The sequence below is a fragment of the Pseudorca crassidens genome, chromosome 9 (genome assembly GCF_039906515.1).
Source record: "Pseudorca crassidens isolate mPseCra1 chromosome 9, mPseCra1.hap1, whole genome shotgun sequence".
In the NCBI taxonomy this organism is placed as follows: Eukaryota; Metazoa; Chordata; class Mammalia; order Artiodactyla; family Delphinidae; genus Pseudorca; species Pseudorca crassidens.
In genome coordinates this window covers 8565472-8582932 of record NC_090304.1, presented here as the reverse complement: position 1 = coordinate 8582932, position 17461 = coordinate 8565472, and the positions used below count along the sequence as shown (strand labels likewise).

Here is a 17461-nt window from a genome sequence, read left to right as displayed (position 1 = left end):
CATAGAAATGACCATGCTCCAAACGGCAAAACCAAAGCATGTGAAAAGCGACCTGAGGTTATAGTGTAGACTGTCTGCCTCCGAAAGGTGGAACGGGGACAGGGTCTCACTTGACTGTATATGGCTGCTGCCTTGCAGATAGCTGGGCTGTCCGTTCTCCTGCCAGGGAGCAAGTTTTGTTCCCATGCTAGTCCGGCTTTTACTGTTTCCCCTCCTGCCCTTCCCCAGAGACCATAAACCTGCCTACCTCCTGTTATGTTCTAGTTCTGATAGGAGTACCATTCAGAGTTCTTGGCAGGAGACCAACTCACTTCTCTCCGGGTTGGTTTCCCCTCCTTTTCCCAGCGTGTTGGATGTGCATGTTCCCCAGAGTTCTCCATATGCAGCTGTAGTGCCCAGAGATTGGAGCTCTCCTGCAGTGGGAACCCAGCTGCTTCCCTCCTCGGTTTTAGGGGCAGGGCTTGAAAATAGAGAATCATAATCTCCCTTCCTCCTCCTCCTCCTGCCCCCCTCCCCCCACAATACACCAAGCAAACTGGAGTGACCGGCTCAGGGGCTCAGAGCGGGACTCAGCCCGCCTCACTGCTCTGCATGACAGCAGCGATCTGGAGGAAGATTAATGGACGCGTGAGTATGTGAACCCCGGAGCACGTTACCATCTCAGGCTGGTCCTCGGTGGCAGGTGTGGACTTATTCTGGTGTTAGGGACACCAGGGCTTCTGAGGGGAGATGATGACCCAGCCAGGTGTGTGTCTGCCTGAGGCCACCCTCCTCTCTAACGTGGGGAAATGGAAAGCGCTTCTAAATACCCCTGCTCTTCAGAAGAGCTTGGTGGGCGGTTCGGGGAGTTTGTTCTTGGAATCCTTTGCAGCACAATATCCCTTTCTTCCCTAAGCCAGGTTCTTTAGCTCCTAAGCTGGACTTAACTACCTTCACTTCTTGTAGGATGAGTGCATCTCCCGGGCCGGGGTGAGACCGTGGGTGGAAGGTCAGGAAGGGTTAGCTGCTCCTTGCTAGAAAGGGGAGCTGGGGGGGGCACAGGTTGCCAGCGGGTATTCTGCATCGCCCTCTGGCTGGCTAGAGAAGGGTGCCGCCCCTAGTTCCCGTCTGCCGGCCTCTCCAGACAGCCGAGGGAGTACCCAGATGGAAACATCCTCTTTCTGCCGAGGCTTGAGTGCCTAAGGCAGAGACCAGATGGTAGCAGCTCAGGCCTGCTAAGAGGGGAAGATTGGTTATTTAGGGGCTGTGACAAATGGTTTTGCAGAAGAGCAGGGGAGAAAGGATCTAATTTAGCAAAGCCAGGGGCCAATTTCTACAGTAACCCTGTGGAGAGCCCAGACGGCCTGGAACCACAGGGCCACAGGCTCAGGTGCTGACTGCCTTCTCCCTTCCTTCCTGTGTCTGGTGGCTAGTGATGTCATTGTGAGGTTAACCCTCTGGTCAGAGAGGACGACCCTGACTCTCTGCTGCCTGAGCCCTTCTGCCCTGGAGCTGTACCTAAATGGCCTCCCAATTCTGACTTTGTATAGGGCAAGAAATGGTCATAGGAAGTTTTGTTTTGATAGTTTGACTTCTGATTGGGCATTTAGCCATCTGAGAACTGAGTGCTTGCTTTCTTTTTTTAAAAAATAAATTTATTTATTTTTGGCTGCTTTGGGTCTTCATTGCTACGCGCGGGCTTTCTGTAGTTGCGGCGAGCAGGGGCTACTCTTTGTTGCTGTGCACGGGCTTCTCATTGCGGTGGCTTCTCTTATTGCAGAGCACAGGCTCTAGGCGTGTGGGCTTCAGTAGTTGTGGCTTGCGGGCTCTAGAGCGCAGGCTCAGTAGTTGTGGCACACGGGCTTAGTTGCTCTGCGGCATGGGGGATCTTGCTGGACCAGGGTTCGAACCTGTGTCCCCCGCATTGGCAGGAAGATTCTTTTTTTTGTTTGTTTTTTAATGCACAGATCTTTTTTTAAAATTTATTTTATTATTTATTTTAGTTTTGGCTGCGTTGGATCTTCGTTGCTGCGCAGGGGCTTTTCTCTAGTTGTGGAAAGCGGGGGCTACTCTTCGTTGCGGTGCGAGGGCTTCTCATTGAGGCAGCTTCTCTTGTTGCGGAGCACGGGCTCTAGGCATGCGGGCTTCAGTAGTTGTGGCTCGCAGGCTCAGTAGTTGTGGCTTGCGGGCTCTAGAGCGCAGGCTCAGTAGTTGTGGCGCACGGGCTTAGTTGCTCCGTGGCATGTGGGATCTTCCCGGACCAGGGCTTGAACCTGTGTCCTGCATTGGCAGGCAGATTCTTAACCACTGCACCACCAGGGAAGCCCCTGAGTGCTTTCTTTATGCAGAAGTACCCTGGAAACACCCCTCTTTCTTAAGCCCTATGCCACATGTATTTCTTGGTGAGACAGAGAGCCTCTGCTTGGGTATTATTTTAATTTGGGACTCTTAATGGGGCCCTATATTGCTCATCCTTCTAATCTCCCGGACCCGCCCCCCCCAAAAAATCCCAAACCTTTTATACGAAGAACTTTGGAAAGATGGAGCAGTGCCTCAAAGTCACTGGATCAAAAGTGGTATTTGGCACAGTTAGCTGGTTTGGTGTTTGGTGAGAGATTTCTGCTTTATATTTGAGCAAAAGATCTCTTGGCAGGAGGCCTCTGTGTAGTGTTCCCAGTGATTGCCCTGTTACAGGGTTTGCCCCCTTCCCTCCCCTGACAGGTTGTTTGAATCCTCTTGCCCATAAACAAGTACAGCAGAACATGTCGGGCCAGCTCACGTGACCTTGGTTATCTCTTAACGGGGTAGCCAGCATCAGCTTTATTTTTTTAATTATTTTTTAAAATTTACTTATTTATTTATTTTTGGCTGCACTGGGGCTTCGTTGCTGCTCACAGGCTTTCTCTAGTTGCGGCGAGTGGGGGCTGCTCTTTATTGCAGTGCGCGGGCTTCTTATTGTGGTGGCTTCTCTTGTTGCGGAGCACAGGCTCTGGGCACGCGGGCTTCAGTAGTTGTGGCTCGCGGGCTCTAGAGCGCAGGCTTAGTAGTTGTGACGCACAGGCTTAGTTGCTGCGCGGCATGTGGGATATTCCCGGACCAGGGCTCAAACTCGTGTCCCCTGCATTGGCAGGCGGATTCTTAACCACTGCGCCACCAGGCAAGCCCCAGCATCAGTTTTAGATACCACAGTATCTGTTTGGCTTCAGGGGCAACCTAGGCCTAAAGTCAAGCTGCCATGTACTCAGTCCCAGTGAGAAACTTGTGCTTTCCAATCTTCTCCACCCAGCTTCTGACAAATGAGCCCTCCTCCGTTTATCTGACGAGCTAGCCAAGGCACCTGCCCAGGTCATGGCCACTTAGTAACAGGATTCAGCAGTCTCTGCCCTTGGCCCGAGGTTGAGACTGCAGTGGTAGCGGCGGGCCCAGTGAGGTAGAAAGGAGGTACCCAGTAGGGAAGACAGTCACTTGATGTGTTAGAGCTCCACAAAAATGTGGAGATGCCAGGAGGAAGCCTGGGTCTGTCAAGAAAGGGAAACAGGAGTGTTTATGATTCCTTAGTGAGGACCAGGTAGGAAAAGTCAGCTCTTATGGGACAGGAGTGAGAAAAGGACAGCTAGACAGTTTCATTCCTTCTTACCTTTATCATCCCTGAATTGCTACTTCTGGTATCTCATTTATCTTTCTCCTGTATCTCAAATCCTGTCTGCCGGGGCCCATGACATGCAGCTGTTTCAGGAAACTGCCCCTCAGACAGATGCATGCCAGCTTATGGGATACAAAACCCAACACCGAAAATCCCATCTTCCCAAACAGTGATCTTGTTATGTTGTGTGAAGGACAGCTGGTGGTGGGAGCCTGGCTGCCACGAAGGCTGCTGAGTCTCCAAGCCAGACACACTCAGGAGCTGGGGGTGCAGCTAAGTTTTCACCACCACACTCACCCCCACTACCCTGGCTCTGAGTTTCCCTCGTCTCACTACGGAAGAGGCAGTGCTCTTCAGTACATAACAATCAGGGACTCTGGCCACACTGTGTGAGTGTGTGTGTGTTTCTTAAATACCGGTCACATTTCCCATTGTGACTATTAATTTGCAAAGTTTCCAGTTCCATATACCTAGAAAATCTTGGCAAGATTGTTGACATTGTGTGTCTCAGGAGCTGTGGTGTGTACTCTGGATTTTCCTAGGGTTGGATGTGTGTGTTTAAAGTGCTTTTTATCAGGGACAAGTAGAGTGGCCTTTTATGGAAGGGATAAAACAGTTGAGCTGCTGGAGCCTTTTCTGGCTCTGCCAGAAACCCACGTCCAAGTCTGAGCTGTGCAAATAGGTGACCAGAACTTGGTCTTCCAACTCTAGCACTTTCCTAGGCCGGTTTGAAAGATCCATCTCTTTTTGGAGAATAGAGAATTTGTGGTAAGCAGTGGGTAAAGAAGTTAAAGCCAAAAGCCGTATCTGGGCTTCCCTGGTGGCACAGTGGTTAAGAACCTGCCTGCCAATGCAGGGGACATGGGTTTGAGCCCTGGTCCGGGAATATCCCACATGCCACAGAGCAGGTAAGCCAACGCACCACAACTACTGAGCCTGTGCTCTAGAGTCCCTGAGCCACAACTACTGAAGCCCGCACGCCTAGAGCCCGTGCTCCACAACAAGAGAAGCCACCACAATGAGAAGCCTGTGCACCGCAAGGAAGAGTAGCCCCTGCTCGCCGCAACTAGAGAAAGCCCACACGCAGCAACAGACCCAATGCAACCAAAAATAAATAATAATTAATTTTTTAAAAATCTTATTAAAAAAACATAAAAACTTATGCAAAAGCCATATCTTTTTCTAGCAACCTACAGAATAAGTTGGGAAAGCATATGGAATTATAGTAATAATAGCTAGCATGTCATGAGCATTTAATATATGCCAGGCATTGTTCTAAGTGTTTTGGATGGTGTTGGATAATTTCTGACTTTACCCCTTTGTTTTCTCTTGATAGAAACCCCGTTATGACTATGGGGTCTTTGTCCTTGTACTCGGTGTTTGCATGGACTAGATAGAACAACAGGATGGGTAGCAGTGGCCTCCTGCTACGCAGCCAGACTCTTCTGACCGGAGGTATCCTGGGTGGGTTTTTTTCTCTCAATCTTCCGGTCTTTATTTAAGCCACCATGCCTGTTGGCAATTAGAGCTGCCCTTCAGGATTTGTTGGGGAGGATCTGTATTCCTTTTGCAGGCATCCTTTCTTCCCTGCTCTCTCTGAGTGAATTCGGAGGTGGAGAGCTAGAAACTTGGCTGCTTGCCTCCTTCAAAACAACCAGCATTCTCTTGTCTGCAGTCTGTGTAATAAATAGTGCATCTAACAATGCCCCGAAGTGGCCCCCTTCCTCCCCAGCACCACCGGTCAGTTGGTGGATCTAGTTCCTGAGGGCTTCCACCAGCACATGAGTTAATCTGTACCATAGGGCCCTGCTCCCGTATTCAAATCACAGACGTTAGAAAGCTCAGAACCTCCAGCAGTGAAGTCTGAACCCACATCTCCCCGTTGCCTTAGCCAGGGCTAAACTGGCCTTTTCTGGACCACTCCTTTCTCTTAGAAACCAGTACAGTCAGACTCTCTTCCTCGGACTCTGTCTCTGAGAAGATGAATTAACTATAAAAGTGTTTTTTAAGAAGGCACTTACAATGGAAAATAGCTGTAATCTCATTTACCATATTCTCTGCTCCTAGGTCATGCACACAAACAGCTAGGGAGGAGAACTGTCGTTGCTACCAGAAAACGAACAGTGTTTGGCTTCAGAGGCAACCTAGGCCTAAAGTCAAGCTGCCATGTTCTCAGTCCCAGTGAGAAACTTGTGCTTTCCAATCTTCTCCACCCAGCTTCTGACAAATGAGCCCTCCTCCGTTTATCTGACGAGCTAGCCAAGGCACCTGCCCAGGTCATGGCCACTTAGTAACAGGATTCAGCAGTCTCTGCCCTTGGCCCGAGGTTGAGACTGCAGTGGTAGCGGCGGGCCCAGTGAGGTAGAAAGGAGGTACCCAGTAGGGAAGACAGTTCTAAAGAGTGTTTCCCCTGATATGTCAGGGGACTGTCCCAGGCTGCCTTCTCTCTCTCTGGAAGTTCTACTTGGCCTTCCTTTAATTAGCCCTTCTCTCCTGTAAGGCAGTATCCATTCAGAATTCCTTTCCTCCAGCCTTATTCTTCATCTCCACCTAGGTTCATATCTCCTTAGACCCTCCCTCCTACCCAGCCACCCCCAGGTGCTCAAGTCCTTTTATGTCAAGCCCTCACCCAGAGTTTGAAGGTTAAGAAACCCCAGTTTCTACGGCCCACGCTCCTTGGAGAGCAAAGATACGTTCCTAGGTCCCATGTTGGAACACTGAATTCATTTTCCTATTCTGAACTCTGGTTTAAGTGTTAAGTATGGTTAATACACTACTTCAGATACAGTGGTGGGCCCTGATGGGGTGGGCTGGCCTGAGAATGCAGCCATCATTTGTAACATGCTTCTGTGGAAAAATAGAACAGAACTTTTGGTAAGTTGGGGATTTCTTTTTTTAGTCTTTTGCCTGTTTTTTTTAAAGATTTTTAATGTATTTATTTATTTATTTTTTTATTTTTGGCTGCATCGGGTCTTAGTTGCGGCTCATGGGATCTTTGTTGAGGCATGCTGGATCTTCTGTTGCAGACTGTGGGCTCTTCCTTGCGGTGCACGGGCTTCTCTCTAGTTGTGGTGGATGGGCTCCAGGGCGCCTGGGCTCTGTAGTTGTGGTGCACGGGTTCCAGAGCGCGTGGGCTCTGTAGTTTGCAGCACACAGGCTGTCTAGTTGAAGTGTGCAACCTCAGTAGTTGTGGTGCTGTGGGCTTAGTTGCCCCATGGCATGTGGGATCTTAGTTCCCTGACCAGGGATCGAACCTGTGTCCCCTGCATTGTAAGGTAGATTCTTTACCACTGGACCACCAGGGAAGTCCCAAGTTGGGGGTTTCTTGACTAATGTGCTGCAGCAGATTTGCATGTGCCTTGTGGGAGCATTCTCATTACTTTGTAGTCATAGCACCAGCTATCACAAAAGTTGTCTTTCTAGATGCCAAATGCCAAAGATAAACACGCACACACCACTTCCTACCCAGAAAGTTTGCTAGAGAGCTGTGTGCAGCTCCTGTGATTGTTCTGGGAACAGGTGAGACTGAATTCTCAATTTTGACTGATTCGACCCATTGTCAGGTAGCACCGGAAACAGGGGCGTCCCTCATTCCACAGCTCATGTGTCCTCACCTGCTTGGGTTTTCAATGATCTGTTGTAGGAGGAAGATAGCACCTCTCCCTGTGAGCAGGAACAGCGCGATGGGGGTTTGCTCATGGAAAGAGCAGCCAGTTGGAGTTTTAGTGGTCACGTAAGTGGAAGAGCCACATTGCAGCCCGGCCAGGTGGAGACAGGTTCTGAGAGTGGTGGTGCCAGCCTTAGGTGGTTTCTATTACTTCTTGTCCTGCTGGAGCTCTGATCTCTGACCATGGTGACTTCTGGGGCAGCAAACTTGTCCCAATCTTTTTTCTGATATTTCCTCTTCCTTCTTCAACTCCCTCTTTGAAACTGGAGGAGTAGGAAGGTAGTAGTTTTTCCACTTCCAGAGGAAGATGCAGTGGAAAGAGGCACATGTCTTATTCAGCACCTTCCAGTGTAGAGCTGGAACCAGATAAGACCCGGAAGGCCTGTTTCCCGGCCTCAGCATAAAAACATTTTAAGGAAACCGCATTGGAAGGGGCAGAGACAAAGGGTTAAATCTGCACCCAGGTAGAAAGGCTGTTGCATAAACGCTGAGAGAGGGGTTTTTTGTTGTTGTTGTTGTTTTAGATCTCGTGCTTCTTTTTTATTTTGTGTTGGCAAAAACCCCAGGAGAAGATTGGAGATTCTGGGAGGAGGTGATTATGCTGGGTGAGTCACCTGAGCTCCCCAGCTGCCGTTTTTAGTCCCTCTGCTTTTCTGTAACAGGAGGCAGTTTGGGGAGGGTGGCGGCTGGGTGGGAACGCCGTTTGTGCATTGGACAGAAGGCAGGTGTATATGGGTGAATTTTTTGGCTCTCTAGGGTTGACAGGGCCTTGCAATCAGTACATTGGTTCAAAGAGGAAATATTAAAGCAGCTCTCGGTGTGGCAAACAGTAAGTAAATGTCTCCTAAAGTCACTGTCACTTCCCCAAATCAGTAGCTCTTAGAATGGCTCAAGCTGCATTGCATTGTCACAGCAAGACACAGTGGTTTTGGTAGCAAAGCAGTGGAGGGATTGAATGTGGAGAGGCAGAGAGAACTGTCTGAAGTGGGAGGGCCTGGTGGTTGTTGGGCAGCAGGAAGTTCGAGGAGAGGGATCCCCCTCTGTGATGAAAGGAGGGCTTAAGCTTGATTGAGGGGAGCCAGGGATGGGGGTGGGGGCTGCTGGTCCTCAGCTGTGCCTGTATTCTGAGCCTGCCTCCAGTTCTCCTAGGTGACCACCTTTGCCTCAAGCTTTGTGACAGATGAGAGTTCCAAGGGGCTTGTCCCACCTGAGAGAAAGCTTGTTAGTAGAACTGACGCTCCATGGATGTCATCCATTTTGGGGAGAGAGGATCTCATGACCCACTGCCCACTTGGATGTTGTGTGCGGAGTACACTGATATGGGTTATTGGCATGTATCCCAGAGACTGTCACGAAGATGCCCCAACATGTTTTCTTATTTATTCATTCGTTCACCTTTATTCATTCATTACCTTACTGAATACTTCCGCTCTGTGTTATAGACATTGTTGTGAGCCATGAATCAGACGGACCGGGGGCCTTCCCTTTATGGTGTAGTCTAGTGGGAAGGACAGACAGTAACCAACCAACTTCAAAGAGCAGTAAATGCCCTGAAAGAGGGGAAAGGGGTCTTCTGGCCAGAGGTTTTGATCTTCCTTCCTCTGCCCTTGCTTATCTCCTTGGGGGAGGAGGGGAGCAACTTTAGGGATCAAAAAGTTGTACCACTTTTATTCTGTATATATTCCATGAGTATTATAACGTGGGGCACTGTTAGGCACTAAAGGCATACAACGGTGACCTCTGACTTCTCAGAGCTCAAAGAGGGGGTGAAGGCATAGAGGCACAAAGTCAGAAGAGCTGAATGGGTACAGATAGGATGCTGTGAGAGTCAGAGAAGGGAGAGATCACTCTCAGCTAAGAAGGTGTCTGGATAACTATTTGAACAAAGGGATTTGGGATAAACAAGGGATAAGAGGGTTTACTTACCTGGATCACTTAAAAGAAGGTATTATATGAGATCTGGAGCCTTTTAGTGTGTGTGGATCTGTGTAGCTCTTCATACCACAGTTCCAGTCCATTCCCTACGCAGCAGCCAGAGTGGTGGAGCTGGGGTCCCACCGCGGGTCTGTCTGACTCCAGAGTGACACCCTTCACTACCACACCACATACAGCCAGACAATGAATGTGCTAAAAACAAACTACTGGGCAAAGAAAAGGAAGTTGGAGGGAGGCCCAGGCACCTCAGCTTCACTGGTTAGTCTCCCATCAGCTCCCCACAGTCCTCTGTAAAGCGAGCCAGACCTTCCTGCTGCAGGCTGCCTTCTGCCTCCCCCAGAGCCCTGGGCTGCTGGCAGGCAGGCTCTCCTGTGATATGGAGGAACTTGTTGGTCTCCATGGTTACGGTAACCCACTGGTAGGGAGGAGCCGAATGGAGTGCGAGGCTGGCAATGTGAGCTTCCCCCAGCCCTTGGCACCATGTGGTACTGGTATGTTGGCCGTTTCTTGGACCTTTTCTGAGAGGAAGGAGTTAAGGAAATGATGAGGAAGGGAAGAGTGGGCACACCTTCCTCCCGCCCTGGGCTGCTCAGAGGGCAGAGGCGTGGCTGCCTTCTCAGTCACCCACTTCTCTTGGCAGGAGTGGTGTTAGGAAGGAGGGTCCTTTTTGTCTGACAGCCCAGCCATGGTAGAAATTTGACTTTCCTCATTCTAGAAGGAATACCAGCTTTGCTACACTGGTACTTGTAGTCAAGTTCTTAGAGATTATAGCTCTTCTCAGGGCTCAGAGAACCCCTGTAGATGGGAGACAAAGGTCCCTGCCTGAAAGTGAAGAGAGATCTTAGAAAACATGGTCGAGACCTTACTGCGCACCAGTGACCGTGGTCAACGCTGGCGTGGATTTTCTCATTTCATCTTCACACTAATCCTGTGAAGTGGGAACAGCTAGTGTCCTCATGTCCCAGGTGAGGAAACTGAGACCTAGAGGTGCCAAGTGATCTTGCTGGTGGTGTTCGGTGAGCTGGTAAGGAGGGAAGGCAGGGCCCCCACTGCCTCCGGCTGCCTCCAGAGCTCTGCTGTGCTATCCTGCCTGCCTAACAAGTAAGCAGAGATACCATCGTGAGTCGAGACGTGTATGGTTCCCCTCCTCTCAGTCTCTAGAAGGCAGGAACCAGATCTCTCTGTACTTTGCAACAGGCTCCAGAGGTGGGTGCTCAATGAAGGTTTGCTGAACAGGGCAACAGTAATTGGGGACTGAGATAGAGACCAGGCCCCAGTGAGCAGATTCTCAGGGATAAAGTGTGCAAGCTTCTGAGGCCGTGGTTGCTCAGTAGAATCCACCATTTTTGAAGAGGACCCCAGCATTTCAGGTGGCTCAGAAGACAGGAGATTTGAGGGGTGCTCCTTGCACCGCAGCTTCCATGCATGAAGGGGCTGTAGGTGGCTCAGCTCGGATCTCACTCCAGGTCAGTTCTCACCTGCCAGACTTCCCAGGCAGGCACTGGCTCTGCTGTGGCAGCTTTGAGGCGCATGGGCTCCCTGCATGGCCCAGGCTGCAGTGCTGGTCTCCCAGCCTTGGGGTGAGACTTGCAGCTTAGAGAGCTGGAGGGCAGCGAACCACCTTGCTTTTGGCTTTGCTTCGGCCACAGGCTGTGCTGGCCTCCTTTGTCAGGGAGGCATCTACCCTGGTTGGAAAAAGGGAGCAGCCCTTTGGCAGTTTTACACAAGCCCACCTCCGCTCTGCGACGGAGTATTAAGGGATGGTGGGGGTTCCCCAGGTGGAGACATCACGGTTCCTTCTGGGGCTGGGGGTGTACATCCAGACTCTGCACTGGTCACTGCTTACCAAGCTTTACCAGAGCTCTCCTACCCAGAATGCTCCGCTGGTGTATTGACTCTTGGCTGTTGAGAGTGACAGTTGCTCAGGATCAAAGGATGCAAAGAAGACTCCTGGATGCAATGAAGGAGGAAGGGTTAAAGAACTAGTGATCTGCCATGTGACGTTTCAGCTCAGTCCCATCCTGTCTCTCCCCAGCCTCTCTGAGGTCACTGCTTGGTACTTCCTCAGTTTACAAAGCCCCTTACTGCCCCCCAACAAATAAGATTGAGGAAACAATCCTTCTGTCACATTGCAAAATCCTGGAGACTGGAAAATGAAGCCATTTGATCCCGCTCTGGCATCTGAGTGGAGGGGCAAGCCTGAGCCCAGGGTCCAGGATAAAGCCTGACCTCTTCCACTGAGATGAGGGCCCACTTTGGGAAGGAGTGAGAGCAGGGGTGCTGTGGGACCACCTGGGTAGGCCTTTAAAACAGCCCCAGCCCCCCACTGGCCTTAACCCGGATGTTGGCCTTCCTGCTGTCCCAGGCACCTTTCCGGAATCTTCACATCTTTCCCCTCTTCCTAATCTGTGGAGGAAGAGCGAGGGACTCATTCTTCTGGGAGAAATAAGAGCAGATTAGGCTTCAGAAGCATTGAAGAGGAGCTGGTGAAGGGGACCGTGAGGAACAGCAGAGTGCTGGAGTGGGCGCGAAAGCCCTGGGCTCCAGTCCCAGCTCTGCACTGGGAGGCTGACCTTGGGCAAGTCTGTTAACTTCTGTGCTTAAATTTCTCATCTGTAAAATGAAGATGCTCCCTATCCTGTAGGTTTACGGTGTGGAGAACATGGGAAGTATGTGCCAGCAGATGGTAGTACCAGAAATGCCGAATCTGTTGACCAGGGTTCATACATAAGGTGAACACTGAGTAGCACGGTCTCCCAGGTGTCTGTGCTCAGGTGCTGTGAGGTCAGTGGGCGGCTTTGCCCTTCCCTAGAGGGGTTTATGGCTTCCCAGCATGAGATCTTTAAAGAGTTGCCTAGTGGGAAAGACCCTAGCCTCGAGTAGTGGAACAATGTGAAGTTGATCTGGCAGCCAGAAGAAGGGCCGAGACCAGAACACAAACGGGGAGGGCTCCAGTTTGCCACAAGGACAGCAGATGCCTGGACAGCAGGGGCTTGGCTGGAGGCAGGTGTGAGGAATGGCTTCCCCTGCTGCCCCCAGGCCCTCAAGAGTTCTCAAAGAAAGCAGTATTGGGGTGGGGTGGGGGGTGATGGAGACTTGGAGGTGGGTGGGAACCTGGAGATAGACTCCCAGAATCAGGGCTGGAAGGGATTTAGAGAAGCATTTGGTTTGTTCCCAGCCTTTGGGCAAAATTTAGGATTAAGCATCTCATTCTCTATCAGTGACAAAGATTCTTAGTCTAGAACCCACGGACCTAAGGGGCTTCACAGGGTTCCTGAATCTCCTGATATTATGTCCAGAATACTATCTGTTTAAGTGGAATGTGCATTTTTCTAAGGTCAAACACTACTTTTTGTGAAGTAGGAGGTCCACGTGCCACTGTTGGATGGCTAGTTTCTGCTCCCACCCCGCCCCACGGGTGGTTTGCTGGCGCTCTCTGGGTCAGCACATCTGATTCACACATACTCCTCCCGCAGATTTGAGCCCGTACCCAGGTCCCACCTGCTGCAGGTGAGATAATGGCTTTATGACAACCTGGGCTGGCGTTAGTCTCCTCCTCACCCTCTCCCAGCTGTTACCCAGCAAAGCACCTTGGGGAGGGTGGGGCAGCCCACTTCCGGAGAGGGGGAGGGGAAGGGAGAAGGAAGTTGATCTAAACCCGCCTCTTACTCTCTCTGTCTCCCTTCCTTCCCGTTAGCCTCCTGCCCCTTTCCTCCCACCTTGCTCCTGGGTAGTGTCCGAGGACTGCATGCATCTTCTGGCTACCAGACCCTGGCCCACAAGAAGCCGCAGGGCTTTGTCCCCGTTGCTCTGCTTGCCAAGCCTGGGCTCTCTCTGCTAGTGGTGGTTTCGGTTGCGACACAGTCCAGGTTCCCAGGCAGGAGCCGCTTGGCCTGGCTGCTTCGCTGCTTTTCACTGACGAGGTGGTGGAAGGAGTCGCCTGCTTCAGCTGAGTAAGGGTGGCTGACGGAGCCAGGAGCCCCCGCCCTGGGCCTGGCTCTTCCCGGCCTCTGTACTTTGCCCTCACTGCCTGACAGATCCTGCTGTGGGCTCTGCTGAATGGAAGTCGCTGGTAGTCCTTGTCCCTTTCTCCAGCCGGGTATGTTTCCCCCCCTTTTTTTTTTGCTGTGGAATTGCCCCCTCCTCTTTCATCCGTCTCACCCCAAACACAGGATCTTTGAAGGGTTGCTAAATGGAGCCAGGCAGCAACTAGCACAGGGAAGTGCTCCTCCTGGGAAGAGGCATTGGCTGAGAAAGGACGAGGCGGCAAATGCCCAGAGAAGACTCTCCCCTCAGGTCGAGTGAGCAGGCCCAGCCAGAGTAAAGGGAACGGGCTGGTGACAGGCAGAGGCCCAGGGAGGGCGCACGAGCGCTACAGTGAGGGGAGACGGGTCTGGGGCGGCCGCCCAGGGCCGGTGCCCAAGGGACACTTTTCCTCCATTCCACAGTGCCCAGGCTCACTCTGCCTCTGGCCAGGGAGTACCTGTCTATCCCCCTTCCCAGCTTGGCCCCCTCCCGGCCCCAGGGAAGTCTCAGGACACTCGAGGCCAAACCTGAGTGCAGAGCCCCAAAGCGTGAGCTTTTCTAGGGGAGAACTGTTGGTCAGGGCCTCCAGCATTAGGGAAGGGGCCCTGCCTACCTGAGTCAGCGCCGGGCCTCTCGGGGTGGAGGCTGTCTTCCGGGCAAACGTGGCAACATGCCTAGGCTGAGTTCTGAGATCCAGGTTGAAGGGCCCATTGGATATAAGACTTTTTTTTTCATCCTCATGTCCTGCCTTCTCTCCTCTCGATTGAGGACCTCAGAGCTGTTTAGGCCCTAATTCTGAATCAGGCCTGCTTAGTAACCTGCGTGTTCTGCCATTTGGTTCCAAATACTGCCTCACAGGGTGACCCCTTGTTCTTTCTGAAAGCTGCCTGACAGCCGTGGTGTCTGCTTTCAACAGACTGGCCTCAGACCTTTGGGGCCTGCCTATGGTGTGATGTCAGCCAGAGCTTTGAGGATGTCTGGTGTTCGATGTCTTACTGTGTGCAAGGAGGATGGAGATGGGGGGCAGAGCATGGCTCTAGCTAGATTCTGCTTAGTTGGCCCAGAAGGGCAGCTAGTCTTCAGCCCCCCACCCTGTTGGTGAGATCTGGGTCCAGGTTACATGGGCCTAGTAGAGAACCAGGGATGGGACTCTCTCTCCGTGATAGCCACCCACACCCCTACCTCCTCTTCAGCCTTCAAAGAAGCTGCCTCTCGTGGGGCCTTGGTCCAAGGAACATTTCCTACTAGAGACTTTCTCCTTTCTCTGCTTCCTCACCGTGTCCCACATCCCTGCTGTGGGAAATATCTCACAACATAGAAGAGGCAGAAGGGGGTAAGAGAAGGACTGTGTCTTTTGAGTCCTGAGAGTTGGGTAGTTCGGTCCTGAAACGGGAGTGTGTGACTTTTAGAGCAGGGAATCAAAGAGCACGCACCAGTGTTCTCTGCTTCTCTGGGTCCCAGACAAGCAGAACCTTCTCTTTGACTGTCCTGGATACCTAGCTTGGAATCAGCCCTTCACAGCCGCCCTGTCGAGTCCCCTCCTGTGAAGGCTGAAGGTGCTGGTGCAGGCCGGGTGGCTGATGCTCAGCCGGGAGGGCCAATACGTAGCATCTCTTGGCCTCCAGATAGGCTGCAGCTGGCTTAGGAGGGCTTGACTGAGATGCAGAAGTCTTGCTGACAATGAGACTTCCGGCTTTGCAAATAGGCTTTGTAGTAGTTAGGAACTAAAAATAATGGTATTCATGGTGGTTCTGTTTTGAGCATTGGATAAGGCATTTTACATATTTTCTGTCACCTAATGAATGTGAAATAGGGACTACTTTATCACCACTTTACAGATAAGGAAACTCATGCTAGTAAGTGAGGGAGCCAGGACTGGAACCTAGTTCTGTTGGACAGAGCTCCTCGGCACCCACTAGACCATCTCCTGACACCCACGTGTGGGATCATCCCACGTCGGTCATCTTTTAGATGATTTCCTTCCTGCTTTGTAATAATCTCATCTCCATCTTAAGGATGTTGTTGATAATAATAGAGTTAACACGTGTTGAGTGAGCGGCAGATTCGGGGCTTGAACCTGGCAGTTTGTCTCTGCGTCTGTACTCTTAAGCACCCTCTCTGTCCCAGTAAGGAGGAGGGTTGTTGCTGTTCCTTGAAGTTCTGTGTGCAGCTGAGCCTCTGGGTGTGGGGAGGATGCTGTCCTGCTGGGCAACACAGAGCAGCCCCTGGAGCAGGAAACGTGGAGAGGGATGGGCAGAGCAGAGCTCAGGATAGGCAGTAGGGTTCCCAGATTTGGCTTCAGGGAGCAAAGGACCCAAATCCTCAGGTAGACACTAAATTCTCATTGCAAAACTTTGAGGACTTGGGGACTGTCAAGACCCTGCTGCCTTGGCTCATATCCTCAGGAAACAGGAGAGCGACAGTTTAGGAGGTGATTTAGAGGTTGCCGAGGAAACTTTTCACCCATCTTCCGATCTTGGAAGTTGGGGCAGAGGGAAGTGTTTTCCTATTCATAGCCCCTTAGGGCTGAAAAGCAACAGGTTGGGGAAGCATGCTTCTTGCCAGGGAACCCTGGACAGTTCCTTGGGTGGTAGCAAGTCATTTCTTTTCTCTGTGGTTTTTGAGGGCTTCACTTAGAGCCAGAAAAGGACCGTGAAAGAAAGAATTTTGAGTCACACTTCTCTGGTCACCCTGCTCCCCTCCAGATGGTTTCCTTGAAGTTTCAGGGCCGCTCTGGATGGTTCTGCGATGAGGCTCTGGCAGCACTTTATCCCCATCATGCTGGAACAATGGCATCAGGTGTTCTGGAAGAGGCAAATCAGTGCTCTCGACCAGAGTTAGGCCAGATGCTTAACAGTGGGATTGTTCACCCGTTAAAGTGTACAATTTAGTGGCTTTTACTAAATCCTCAGAGCTGTGTATCCATCACCACAGTCAGCATTTCATTAGAATATTTTCATTACTGCAGCCCTTAGTTGTCACCCCTAAGTCCCCTCGCCCTCCTCAGCCTCCTCAGCCCTAGAGTCTCTCTCTTGTCTCTATGGATTTACCTACTCTGGACATTTCAAATAAATGTAATCATATAGCCTGTGGTCCTTTGTGAACAGCTTTGTTCACTTAGCATAATGCTTTCAAGGCCCATCCATGTTGTAGCATATGTCAGTTCTTTTTTTTGTTTTTAAGTTATTTTCTTTCTTTCTTGTGGGGGGCGGGCGCTGCGTTGGGTCTCCGTTGCTGCGCACGGGCTTTCTCTAGTTGCAGTAGGCAGAGGCTACTGTTTGTTGCAGTGTATGGGCTTCTCATTGCGGTGGCTTCTCTTGTTGCAGAGCTCCGGCTTTAGGCGCGCAGGCTTTGGTAGTTGCAGCGTGTGGGCTCAGTAATTATGGCTCGCGGGCTCTAGAGCACAGGCTCAGTAGTTGTGGCTCACGGGCTTAGTCGCTCCGCGGCATGTGGGATCTTCCCGGATCAGGGGTGGAACCCGTGTCCCCTGCGTTGGCAGGCGGATTCTTAACCACTGCGCCACCAGGGAAGTCCCTTCTTTTTTTTTTAATTGCCAAAGAATATTCCACTCTGTGGATGTTTCACTTATCAATTGACAGACATTTGTGTTGTTTCCACTTCTTGGCTATTATGAATGTGTGATACTACGAATGTACATGGGTGTGCAAGCTGCTCTTGGGTATGTAACTAGGAGTGGAATTGCTGGATCACATGAAACTCTACATTTAGCCCTTTGAGGACTGTACAGGTCTTCATACAGATGTATGTTTTCATCTGGACCATACCTTTTTTGTGTTATGTTTATATACCTGTTGGTGCCAGTTGTTGTCATTTCTGCTTCCTCACACCCTTATTTGAGCTATGGGATATCTAAGGAGGGCAGAGGGTGGCCTTGCGCAGACCCTGTCATTCCATTTTTTCATTGCACAAGTATTCATTGAGCATCTACCCTGATCCAGTCTGTCTAGGTGCAGGGATGTATCAGTGAATAAATGATACATGCCTGTCTTCATGAGCTTCCATTCTTGCCGGATAGACAACAAATCAATGTAAAGTGATACATAGTAAAGAGAAATGTAAAGTGTTGGGAGGCAGTGAGTGCTTTGCAGTAATTCTGATCGTGCTCCTGCGACTTTGAGATGTAGCCTTATCGAAGTGTGAACAGGCAACGGGGAGGACGGTAGACGGCGCTCTCCCACATGAGGTGGAGG

General features: G+C 51.0%; 1 protein-coding gene across 12 annotated transcripts in view; it reads left to right on the top strand.

The window, feature by feature from the left end:
• Positions 1-17461, top strand: part of MARK2 (microtubule affinity regulating kinase 2) — a 58106-nt gene that overhangs the window by 24842 nt on the left and 15803 nt on the right. For 9 of the 12 annotated variants that reach the window (XM_067748622.1, XM_067748620.1, XM_067748616.1 and 6 more), the window contains exon 2: positions 532-627. The exons of 1 other annotated variant lie outside the window; for it this stretch is intronic. In XM_067748622.1, the coding sequence (XP_067604723.1) occupies positions 532-627 (96 nt within the window). Of the gene's footprint in view, positions 1-531; positions 628-5063; positions 5087-12958; positions 13324-17461 lie in introns of those variants that run through there. 2 more of the 12 variants (XM_067748627.1, XM_067748625.1) reach the window with 2 other exon arrangements.